This window comes from Cibotium barometz, chromosome 29, assembly GCF_041138505.1.
Source record: "Cibotium barometz isolate CiBa-2024 chromosome 29, ASM4113850v1, whole genome shotgun sequence".
In the NCBI taxonomy this organism is placed as follows: Eukaryota; Viridiplantae; Streptophyta; class Polypodiopsida; order Cyatheales; family Cibotiaceae; genus Cibotium; species Cibotium barometz.
Window position 1 is genome coordinate 34622320 of NC_141074.1, and position 12640 is coordinate 34634959.

The window sequence follows — 12640 nt, forward strand, 5'->3', positions numbered from 1 at the left end:
CAGCAATCATATGCATGCATAGAGTAGATGTAAGTACATACAATAAACTATGATTCACAAATTCTAGAGTCCCACTGACTCTTATTGTGCGCATCCACATTAAAACAAATGCCGAAAGTAAACCTGTGCTACAACATTGGCTCCAAGACCCAAATTTTCATGAAATAAACGAGACAAGCATCAGTGCAAAAGCAATGGTCAAGAAAAAACATCGACTGGACTATCGATGTAGCAAACAGACTGACGTGTCGAATAATGGACAAACATGAAGATTTCAAGCACAGGTTCAATACGAGCAATAGTAGTTACTATCGATGCAACTAGATCACAAATAATAATAAGAAGATCTAAGCATCAACGAAAAGCTATAAACATCGTATCACAAGTCCACAGTTCCTTTGATGCTAGCTTACTCAATCACATGACACAAGTCTCAAGGTGCCATAATTTTAGGCAAAGTGCTGCTCATTTTTCGACAAGCATTTGTAGGCAGGGCTAGGCTATGTTATGCTTTCATGCATAACAGAAAGGAGAAACTTGAGAGTGTTAAATTGCCCCACGCCACAACACTTTACACCAATGCTATCAATACTTCAGAACAACTCACAAAATGCGCACTTTTAATATACTTGTACTCAAAGCATTACCAACAACCTAGACAAAAACATACATCCAGTGATTCACGGGCGCAACAGACCAAAAGCGATGACAAAGATCACTGCAAGTAAACAATTTCTACTTTTACCACACGTTAAGAACCACAAAAAAAATATGTCTGATCAAATTGTTTGCCGCAGAGAAAGCTCAACTAGAAAGTATCAATGACATCAAAGAGGAACTGCCAATGAAGAGGCAGATGAAGCAACATTATCAAAACACATAGTCTACAACATTACTTGCAAAGCCAATGGAATGAAGTACATAGGAAGCACAACCAATTTTAAGGAAAAGATTTTCCCACATAGGAAGAAGGTGCCATCAAGAATGTGAGTTGATGCACAACAAAATCAACCATTTGATAACAATTTTGAAGTACATGTTTTGGAGAAGACTTAAAACATCAAAAAAGCATGCACATTGGAATAGTATTACATTAGAAAATACAACACAATATGACTATTAGGTTATAATATACTTGATGGCCATATAGCAAGATCTTCAAGGTATTGCTTTTTGAAACGAAGAAATCTGCTTTGAATATTGGTTTTTAAAACTTCATTAATGCTTTGAATACTATATTCCTTATGAGATCCCCATCACATATCTTATCTGCAGCTATCATATGTCAAATTTGCATGCACTTCAACTATCAACTATCTTATCTACAACTATCATATGTCAAATTTGCATGCACTTCAATTAAACTTAGTGTGGAGAGAGAGAGAGAGAGAGAGCACAAAAAAAAAAGAATACACGACAACTAGCGAAACCACACTAGTCAAGGCACCCCTATTGTTTAGAGAAACCTAAAAACTATATACAACGAACTTCATTTTCGCTTGCAAAATTATTTTACTCAAAGGCAAAATTTTAGGCACTTTAGTTATATTTTAGCTACAAATTCTCAAGAATGATTGTATAAAATTAAAAGCCCCAAGTTTTATTATTAAAAAAAGGTTTTTTGTGGACTGACATCATGAGCTTTTGCATTACCACAACATCATGAGCTTATGGAGGGAAAGACCATGTACGTAGCTAGGTGTGAGTGAGGGTTAAAAAAAGGGAATGTTAAAATCTAGGCAATAACAAGTCTTCCCTAAGGAAATTTCCATGGCGAGTAGGGAATGCGCAGGCAAGCATTTGGGCAGTTCTTGCACAGGCCCCCCCTCCATCCTTTGTGGTTCTTGGGGTGCCGTTGGCTATTGCTCTCCCTTCCACCAGGTTCCTTTCTTCCATTTGCCCCTCTCTCGTGACCTATTTGCTGCGTATCATCTGTCTTGACATAGTTGTTTGACTTTCAGCGTTTGCACTGGATCGAGCATTGGGCAAATCAAATGAGGTTGGGAGCTGTTTTACACGACTTCCCCTTCAGTTTCGCTCAGCAGTCGACTTTCCATGTGAGTTATAATCCTTACACGTTGATTTCTCATTACAAGATGGTGTAATTGTAGTAAAAACGCAAGATTTACGAATTGGAGTCGAGTCACTCTCTCTTTATAACAGAAATACAGGACAAAATTTTAACATTTTTGAAGTGGTCACTAGAAAAGAAAGTTACGCTCAAGATTTGACAATTATATATTAATAAATTCCTTGTAGATCTCTAGTCACTGGTGGTTTGATGATACCCTAATGTTTGGACCATTTTCCTTGCTCGAATGAAGGATTATGTCATGAGTTGCGTGGTATCTTTGTCATCGGACATGTGGATCCCTGTTGTTATGTACGAGTATTGCTAATCCTTAGATTAGTGGACTTAATCTAGCACGATTAGGGGACCTTGGAATTAAGATTAGCAGGCTAACGTGGGCAATAACAAGGGGCCAATTGGCTATATATAGCCAAGGACTCTATAAGTAGAGGGGTGTTATTTGCAAGACTTCATAATTAATGGGATGCTATTTATAAAGAGGTTCTAGTTATAGCAGTACGCTTTCTAGAGCTCTTCTATATAAGATTGGCATGGGCTATAATGCAATCTTTCTCTAGTTATTTACACGGTGGATGATGGGGCAATATGCTAAAGGTTCCTCGTGCGCAGGTTTTGGTGATATGGGATGCTAGAGCTAGGCGTAGGCCTATGGGAGTCAAGCAGTAGTCCACATGCTTAGGAGTGGTCGGGTGATCGAGATTGCATGCACATGTTAGTGGTCCTATTATAATTGAACATTAATTGTGTTGTGATTAGGGCTTTGGTTAGCTTGAGTCGTCATAGTGGTATTTTCATTGATGGTACTAAGACGAAGTATCTGGGGGGCTCTCTGTTTTAGATTTCTGATATTGACTTCCATGTTACGGTTGTCTCGTAGGAGTTGAATTTGATTCTTGAAGTAGGGTGATGGTATGAAAAAAGACTATGCTCAACTCGGTCAAATAACATGGAAGATGTAGATATGTCTTGTTATGGTAATCCAATTGTTGGGTGGATTTGGGGTGGACGATGAGGAACTCGTAGGGATTGAAGTCCCTTTAGATGTTGGCTATTAAGAGTGGATGATTTCTTGGATTGGAGGTATGAATGTGGTCTTTGGTTGCTCGTGATTATTGCTTTTGAACAACCAAATTCTGTTCGGGTACGTAGGAAAAAGAAAGGCGTTGCTGCACTTTCATTGGGACAAGGTTCATGGATGATTTGGCTTAGTATTGCTCCATGAACACGAAGTGGCTGCTGTTTTCTGTTAGGTGCGCCTGGGTTAGGAAGTGGGGGATTCTGTTTTTTCCCTCTACAAGGCATGGAGCATCCCTTAGATGAGAGGGGATTTGATTATGATTGGTGTTAGATATCAATGCCCCACTCTCGTGTAACTAAGCGGGAACCAGCTAACTCTACTTTTGAGCCCCCATATGAGAAGGCACTTGAGTAGCTTGGTACTCTATTGGTTTAGACACCAGATGGGGGCCATGTGTGGCCTAATGGCTAGATGGCTTTAGATAGAGTTGGTACACCGCCAACTAGGCTACATGCAAGTGCAGGAAGGCATTCCAGTATCGTTTTGGCCTCTCCCTGTTATCATGCCAAAAGAACAAGCATACGTGCAGCAAAGGGATCGAAAAATAGTGCTGGAATAAACTCAGAAATATGACAGCAAAAGAAAGCTAAGATAGGGTGCAACAATACTTATAGATGTGGGAAAACAATAGACCCAAATAGGTGCCTACAAGGCTGTTTCTGTTAGCATTCTGTGCATCTCTTGTCGACAGAATACCTGTGTGCATTTTGTTTAGAGTGAGGCCCCTTGTTGTGGGTGTGCCCACCCATATGTGAGGATAGTTCTTTCCGGCTTTGCTCCTGCATTAGGTTCTTTTTTTGCTTCGGGAGGACCAACAATGCCACAAAGGGGGCCACCCAGTAGGCATCCAAGGGGGGCCACCTAGGGAGCCATCTCTCCCAATTTGGTCGGCCATAACCGGCCGACCAGGTTGGCCCAGTTATGGTGAACCCAGTGGGAGCTCCCCCCCCCAAATGGGGGCCTATATATATTGTCCCCTCCTTTCATCTACAGATTAGCACATCGCCTCTTCCTTGTGCCCTGGTGCCCTGTCTTCAGCCTTGCTCATGTTGGCCTTGTTGCTGCAGATCTTGCTCTTCCAGGGTCACCTTCCTCTTGTGCTAGATTCGTACCAATTCAGCTCTTGTGATTGGCTCAGTTTGCTGTCCTTGTTTACAGCACCTTTGGTTCAACCTGTTTCTGCTTTAGTTCAGCCTATTGGTAGCCCCACTCTCCCTCTCTTTCTGAGATTGTTTCTAGATGGTTGCTGCCCCGATTTGTGGGCTGATTTGCAGCAGATTTATTTCAGGCATATGGTGTTCTTTGTGTTTTCTTTTTGCTTTAGTTCTATTGCATCTTCTGCTGCATACTCTTGACAGCTACACCTGGAGCAATCCATGCTGGTTGGAAACTTCAGTAGACTGCAGCAATAGGCTGAGACTGTGCATAGCAACTGGGGGAAAGGATGCAACAGAGATAAAGAAAATGGAGGAGGGGGTTGCCTTATGTAAGGCCCATGCTGGGGCGGACTGCCGCCGAGCTGGGCGGCCATGTCAAATCCCCACGGATCTCCTCGTGATCGATCTTGGTTCAAGACTCGAATCCTGCAAACAAACGAATAAACAAACAAACAAACAAGGGGGTGTAGGCCTGACTCACCTCCCAACCATGACAGCCGTGGGTGAGCCCATAGTCTTGGCTGTCCCCACCACCGAGCCACGAGCTGAGCTAACTAGGATGACGTACCGACCAATCTCCTCCTCGCGACGTCCCATACCGCCGCGAAGCTGCCCTCGTGGGCCTCGAGACTGCTGTCGGCCTCGGCTGCGTAAAGCAGGTGCACGTCTGCACTAGATCCAGGCTCCAAGACCATAGAGCTCTCACAAACTCGCGAGATTCTCTATATGCCAATAACTAACCTTGGCCACTCTTTTATAGGCTCTTGGCTGGTCATCGAGCGTCCACACTTGGGCGCCCGCCCGTCCATACTTGGATGCCCGCCCGTTAGTATATCCCTAACTCACCTCGTCAATCAGCCTGCCTAGTTCCAAGCTTCCCCAAGCCTCGAAACTCGTCTTGCGTGCGTGTAGCACACGGTAGATACACATTGTGCACATGACATACTCCCCTTCCTCTAAGAGCTCACTAAAAAGCCAGGGTAATCTCTATGAAGAGTAGTCCATGTAGCGTCCTCCTCAACACGATCCTTCCACTTGATCTTGTATTCCTTGATAAGTGTATTACACAATCTTCGTTCACGAAATCCAAGAATCTTTTCAGGTTCGTGCGGAACAAATGTCATGTTCTCGACATCTATAATTTCTTGAGGAGTAACTAACTGATCTGCTCCACCCAGTACTTCCTTAAGTCTACTGACATGAAATATAGGATGAACTTTCACATGAGAAGGCAAATCCAATTCATATGCAACTGAACCAATCCGTCGTGTAACATGAAATGGTCCACAGTATCTAGGGGATAATTTTGGAGATCTACCTGTCCGAAAAGACTCGGAATCTTTCGGAACTCGCAAATACACCATCGTTCCTTCAGAGAACTCTCTGGGTGAATGATGTCTATTAGAATAAAACCTGTCTCGGTCTTGAGCACTTCTAATAGATTCCTTTGCAACTTGTAACATTTTCTGCATATCTTGCAAAAAATTACGTGCTGCATCATGCTGAAGTCCTGAGAATCCTACTGTAACATGTAACAGGTGATCTAGGTTGAAAACCATACATAAGCATGATAGGACTAAATCCTGTACTCGTATGCTTAGTACTGTTATATGCAAATTCTAACATAGGAAGATAATCCTCTCATGAGCTCTGTCTTTTGGATACATATGCTCGAAGCATATCCTCCAAAATCTAATTCACTCTTTCAGTCTGGCCATCAGATTGAGGATGATCTGAGGAACTCAAATTCAAAGTTGTTTCCAACTTTTTAAAAACAAGTTTCCAAAAATCACTCGTAAACTTAGAGTCCCTATCACTGACTATGTCCTGCGATAACCCGTACAGTCTAAACAATTGCTCGATAAACTGCCGTGCTAATTGCGTAGCTGTAATAGTCTTCTGGGTCGGTAAAAATCTAGCCATTTTTGTCAAGCGATCTACCACAACCCAAATAGAATCGTGGCCTTGATGTGTTCTTGGCAATCCGGTAATAAAATCCATGGAAATACTTTCCCATTTATTACCTGGGATTTGCAAAGGATGCAACAACCCAGCCTGTCTAAAGCGTTCAGCTTTATTTGCCTGACAAATTTGACACTTGAGAACATAATCTTCTACATACCCTTTCATCCTCGGCCAATAAAAAGTGTGTTTCACTAACGATAACGTCCTGTGTACCCCAGGGTGTCCAGCAGAACGGGCGTCGTGACACTCCTTAAGAATCTTGGACCTAATGTCCGGGATTTGTGGTACACAAATTTTGTCATTACGGAATAGTAAACCATTCCGAATCATCCAACTGGCCTCCTGCAGAGCATGAATGGTAGACTGCTCAGTCACCGAGTTTTGGTCAATCAATGAGCTCCCGTCCTGGATCTTCTGCCAAAATGGACCAAAATAACTATCAGTCCTGCAAAGCCCTCTCAATGACTGAAATAAGTCAGTAGAAATCTCGGTGAACGATAAAGTATTCACCTCTCTAATCCGACTAAGCGCATCTGCAATACTATTCATGGACCCTTTTCGATAACGGATCTCAAAATCAAAATCTTGCATTAACTCCGCCCAATGAGCTTTCCTTCCTCTCAAATCATCCGCATCACACATACTTGATTGACTGATGATCAGTCAATACCACAAACTTGGAGCCATATAAATAATGTCTCCAAACCTTGAGAGCATGAATCACAGCATAAAGCTCTTTCTAAAGGGTTGGCCAACGAGATTGAGTGTCGTCTAGCTTTTTTACTTTCAAAAGCAACCGGTCTACCATCTTGAAATAAAGCAGCCCCGATAGCATAGTCACTGGCATCAATTTCAAGAACAAGGCCGACTAGGATCAGACAATGCTAAGATAGGTGCTTCCTTGACTTTATCTTTCAAAAGTCTGAAGGCCATATCCAAATCGTTATTCCAAGTGATAGGCTGATTTGACTTACTGTTGCCATATATATAGGCAGTGATGTGTGTGAACACACTTAGGACCGCCGGGGTACTTTTTCCCTCTTTAGGAGGTTTTTTTCCCTGGCTTGTATATACGCCCATCATTCTAGGGCTAACTAATTTTTTGTACATTGACACAATCTAATACATTGTGTGTTGTGTGCATTCTTGCTTCTTCTCCAAGCTTTGTGTGCTTTCTTGCAATCCTAATTCCAACAATTGGTATCAGAGTAGGCATCGGCTCCCAGGGCTACGCCGCCAGCACCCTCCGACTCACGTTCTCCGATTGAGGTGAGCTTTCACGAGCGCTTGCAGGTCCCTATACTCTACAAATAGATCCGTAGGGCTTAGCGTTCTCAGAAATTGCATCTAAGGTCGTTTCGGGCTCCGTTTTTGCATTTCAAGTTCTGCACAGGTGTTTTCGTGCAAAAATTTCGACAGTGCAGTTTGTTGTAAAACAGGCATACGTATTCTATTATGGACCGTGCTACATAGCACGAGTTGTTTTCTGTTCAGTCTTTGCTTCATTTTACAGGTAGCTTTTGCATCAGTTTCAGTCAGTGGGAGCCATGGCTGATAACAGCAATGATGTATTTCGCATGTTGTCTGCTGATTACAAACTGGATGGAGACAACAACTACCCACTTTGGGCATACATGATGCAGCATGTTTTGGTTGCAAAAGGAGTGTGGAACATTGTGCAAGGTATGGATGTACGTCGAGGTTCTGTAGATGTATAGGATCTGTTGAGGATGTTGCAGGTTCTAGCAGCTCTACTGTTGCTGCTGTTTTACCCACTGCTGAACAAGCTCGTTGGGATGGTAAAGATGCGCAGGCTTATGTCTTGATTGCACTTTCTGTCAAACGTAACATCACTCCACATATTCGTTCAGCTAAAACAGCAAAACAGGCTTGGGATATTCTGGCTGGTTTGTATACAGGTCGTAACGAGGCAAAAATCTCTTACCTGTGTAAAGAGCTAGAATCGAAGATTATGCAGGAAGATGATGACATGAATGTTTTGCTTGCTGAGATTAAAGATCTCAAGGAACAGTTGATTTTTGCAGGTAAGATTATTCCTTATCATTCTCTTGTGCAGACTGTTCTTAATGCTTTACCTGAGTCATATCAGACTTTTGCTTCCACGTGGAGACTTGTTACTGAGGACAGACCTAATGTTGTCAAGTATGATACTTTAGTCAACAAGCTCTTGCAAGAAGCGCAGTTTAGGCAAAACAGGACTAGACAGCGTGCAGTTGATCAGGCATTTATTGCTGCCCAGCAGAGAAGAAGTGGTAAGGTAGCCCCTTCCACTATTTCTTCTCCTATTAATAGGTCTGCAACTTCTTCTCCTTTCACAGGTAGCAACAATAAGTCTGAGAAGGCTCTTGATAAAGGCAAGAAAAAGATCAGGTACAACTATTGTAAGGCAACTGATCATGTCATTAAGAATTGCCCTAAGCTAAAGGCTAAAGAGGCAAAGAAGAAAGAGTCAAATGCAGCCACAATAGCGGATGCTTCTACAAATGCAGATTCTGTAAATATTGTGCAGGATACACAATGGGCATTTAGCGTGTATTGCCAGTATGATCCATCTGTACATGATGCATGTTTGGCAGTTTCTGTTGACTCTGATGTATGGTATTTTGACAGTGGTGCTACAAAGCACATTACCTCGCATCGTGATATATTCACTTGTCTTGAGGCTGTCCCTAATGGGAATACTGTCACATGTGCCAATAATACTTCTTACCCAGTGAAGGGCATTGGTAAAATTATGCTTACTGCTGCAAATGGCAGGGCTTTCACACTTTCAGATGCTTTGTATGTGCCAGGGATAAAGAAGAATCTATTGTCTGTCTCTGCGCTTGTTAGACTTGGACTTGTAGTCAAATTTGTGATGATAGATGTACTATTCATGATTTGACTTCTGGTGATACGATTATTATATCTTGCACTTTGTTTCGTGGGCTATGTAGGCTCAATTCTTATGACAAGTGTGTGGAAGATTCAGCAAATGCAATTTCTGATAAAAAGGCAGTTTCAGATGCAAAACTATGGCATGCTCGTTTTGGTCATCTGAACTTTGCTAGTTTGTTGCGTTTGCAGAAATTTGATATGGTTGCTTCATTGCCTCCTCTTGAGGCACCATTGAAACATGTTTGTGAAGGCTGTATTTTGGGCAAAATGCAGCATTCTGCGTTTCCAAAGGATGGTTCTGTGCGGGCCACTTCGCAAATTACAACTTGTACATAGTGATGTATGTGGACCTATGCAAACTCCGTCATTTGGTAAACACTTGTACTTCATGGCTTTCATTGATGATTACTCAAGGCATGCATGGGTATATCCACTGAAGGTAAAGTCCGAAGTGTTTTTGTGCTTCAAACAGTTTATGCTTATGGTTAAAAATGTATCCAATTGTACTGTGGGCACCCTCCGTTCTGATCGAGGGAGGGAGTACATGTCTAAAGAGTTTGATGCATTTCTGGCTAGTCGTGGGATAAAACACCAATGTACAGTGCCGTATACCCCTCAGCAAAATGGTGTTGCTGAGAGGAAAAACAGGTCACTTATGGAGATGGCATGATGTATGGTCAAGAGCCAAGCTTTGCCACATGCGTTTTGGCTTGAGGCTATCATGTGTGCTGTATATGTACTCAACAGGTGTCCCACTACGGCCTTGCAGTCTATTACTCCATACGAAGCTTGGCATGGCAAGAAGCCTTCTATTGGTCATTTACGTGTCTTTGGTTGCTTGGCCTATGCTTTAGTGCCTGTGCAACAACGCAGAAAATTGGATGATAAGGCTATCAAATGCATTTTTGTTGGTTACAGTGCTGAGAGCAAGGGTTACAGATTGTATCATCTGCAGTCAATGCTCATCTTGATTAGTCGAGATGTTGTTTTTGTGGAAGATGCTGTGCAGCCTTTGTTATCATGTACCAAAGAGACAGGTGTGAGCTCACGGGATGTATTTGATACGTTGTTGCCTCTATTTATAGGTGGGAATTCAAATGTAAGTCCTAATGAGGCAAATACTCAGCCTATGGAGATTTTAAACGACATCATAGATCAGCTTATTTCTGATGCAGATTTACAGGATGTAATTCATGAGGATAGGGCTGAAAATGAGCAGGCTAGAGGTATGCCTAAATGGCTGGTGCAAACCTTGCGTGATAGTAAAATTGATGCACCTATATCTAGTCGTACTCGTTCAGGTTTTCAGCATGCCTCTTATGCATCAGATTGTTATGCTTTGGCTGTGTCTAGTATGTGTGAAGAGGAAGAACCTCTTTCATTTAATGAGGCACAAAAATTAGAAAATTGGTTGGCTGCAATGCAAAGTGAATATGATGCTATAATGAAGAATGGTACATGGTCTTTGTGTGATTTATCTATTGGTAAAAAGGCCATTGGATGTAAGTGGGTTTTTAAGTTGAAACGAAAGCCAGATGGCAGTGTTGATCGCTATAAAGCTAGACTTGTTGCAAAGGGTTATGCTCAAGAAAAGGGCATTGATTTTGATGAGACCTTTGCTCCCACTTGTCGTATGACTACCATTCGTAGCATTTGTGCATTGGCAGCTCATAATGGTTGGAATGTACATCAGTTGGACATAAAGACTGCGTTCTTGAATGGAGATTTGCATGAGGAGGTGTATGTATTGCAGCCTCGTGGTTTTGTTCAAAGAGGGCAGGAAAATTAAGTGTGCAGGTTGAAAAAGGCTTTATATGGTTTAAAGTAAGCTCCATAAGCTTGGTATGAAAAGATACATGCATATTTGACTGCACATGGTTTTCAGAATAGTCCAACAGAAAGCACTTTGTATGCTAAACGTGTGGATGATGTATATCTAATCATTGCTCTCTATGTCGATGACACGCTGCTCACAGGACCAAATGAGAGTCATATTGCTGATTTTAAGGCTGATTTGAATGCCTCTTTTGAGATATCAAATTTGGGGCATTTGCATCATTATTTGGGGATACAGTTTAAGTAGTGTGATGGAGGTATTGCTTTGTGTCAGACAAAGTATATTGAGACATTGTTGTGGAGATTTGGCCTTGAAGACTGCAAGCCTATTGCTACTCCAATGGAGACAGGTTTGAAGTTGAGTCTTCATGATGCTGGAGATCACTTTGATTTCACACTCTATCAGACAGTTGTTGGTTGCCTCATTTATGTATGCATTACGAGGCCGGATAATATTCAGTTTGCAGTCTCACAGGTGAGCAGGTTTATGCATAGCCCAGGGTCTCAGCATTGGAAGGCAGTTAAACGCATCTTTCGCTACTTGAGTGGCACCATACATCTTGGGTTGTTTTATCCCAAGAGGGGATCGTTGCCGCCAGATTTGCATGCTTTTTCGGACTCAGATTGGGCTGGTTGCTATGACACAAGAGTGTCCACAAGTGGTTTTTGTTTCATGCTCAGTAGCTCATGCATATCTTGGTTGAGCAAGAAGCAACCTACTGTGGCCACTTCTAGTTGTGAAGTTGAGTACAGGGCAGCTTTCACAGCTACGGTTGAGTGTGTGTGGCTCAGACGGCTTATGGCTGACTTGGGTGTTGGTGGACAGGAGTCTGTCACCTCTATCTACACTGACAGTGAGAGCGCATTGGCAATTGCGAGAAACCCAGCTTTTCATGCTCGCACAAAGCACATTGAGGTGCATTATCACTATGTCAGGTAGAGACTCTCAGCAGGAGAGCTCTGCTTGGTCTATGTGCCAACACAGGACAACCTCGTCGATCTTTTCACAAAGGCACTTCCTCGTGAGAAGTTCGAAGCTTTCCGCAAAGCTTTGGGCTTGCTCCCCTTTGTGGACTGATCTACTTCGGGCATGGCACTTCCCTATACATGAGTGCCAGCTCTCGTTCACACCATCACTCCCAGGGGGGATTTATTGCCATATATATAGGCAGTGATGTGTGTGAACACACTTAGGACTGTCGGGGCACTTTTTTCCTCTTTAGGAGGTTTTTTTCCGCGGCTTGTATATACACCCATCATTCTAGGGCTAACTAATTTTTTGTACATTGACACAATCTAATACATTGTGTGTTGTGTGCATTCTTGCTTCTTCTTCTCCAAGCTTTGTGTGCTTTCCTGCAACCCTAATTCCAACACTTACGTCCACGACCTTTCAATAAGTCGGTCATCGGTAGTATGAGCTGAGAGTACTCCCGTACAGATTTCCGAAGAAAAACAACAAAACCGAGAAAAGAACGAAGTTGTTTCACTGTTCACGGTATAGGCCAGTCCCTCAATCCATCTCTAGTGATCTTGTGTCCAAGTAAATGATGTCGGTCATAAAGAACTCACATTTACTTAACTTAGCATATAGTCGATTTTGTCTTAAAATAG

The 12640-nt window shown here is 42.4% G+C and overlaps 1 protein-coding gene across 7 annotated transcripts in view; it reads left to right on the forward strand.

Moving 5' to 3' along the window:
• Positions 1-1636: 1636 nt before the first annotated feature.
• The window catches only part of LOC147622086 (uncharacterized), a 64795-nt gene continuing 53791 nt past the window's right edge, over positions 1637-12640 (forward strand). For 3 of the 7 annotated variants that reach the window (XM_086823190.1, XM_086823187.1, XM_086823189.1), the window contains exons 1-2: positions 1637-1881; positions 1962-2057. In XM_086823190.1, coding sequence (XP_086679316.1) covers positions 1785-1881; positions 1962-2057 — 193 coding nt within the window. In that variant the 5' untranslated portion in view covers positions 1637-1784. The remainder of the gene's footprint in view (positions 1882-1961; positions 2058-12640) is intronic. The other 4 variants (XM_086823188.1, XM_086823194.1, XM_086823192.1 and 1 more) reach the window with 3 other exon arrangements.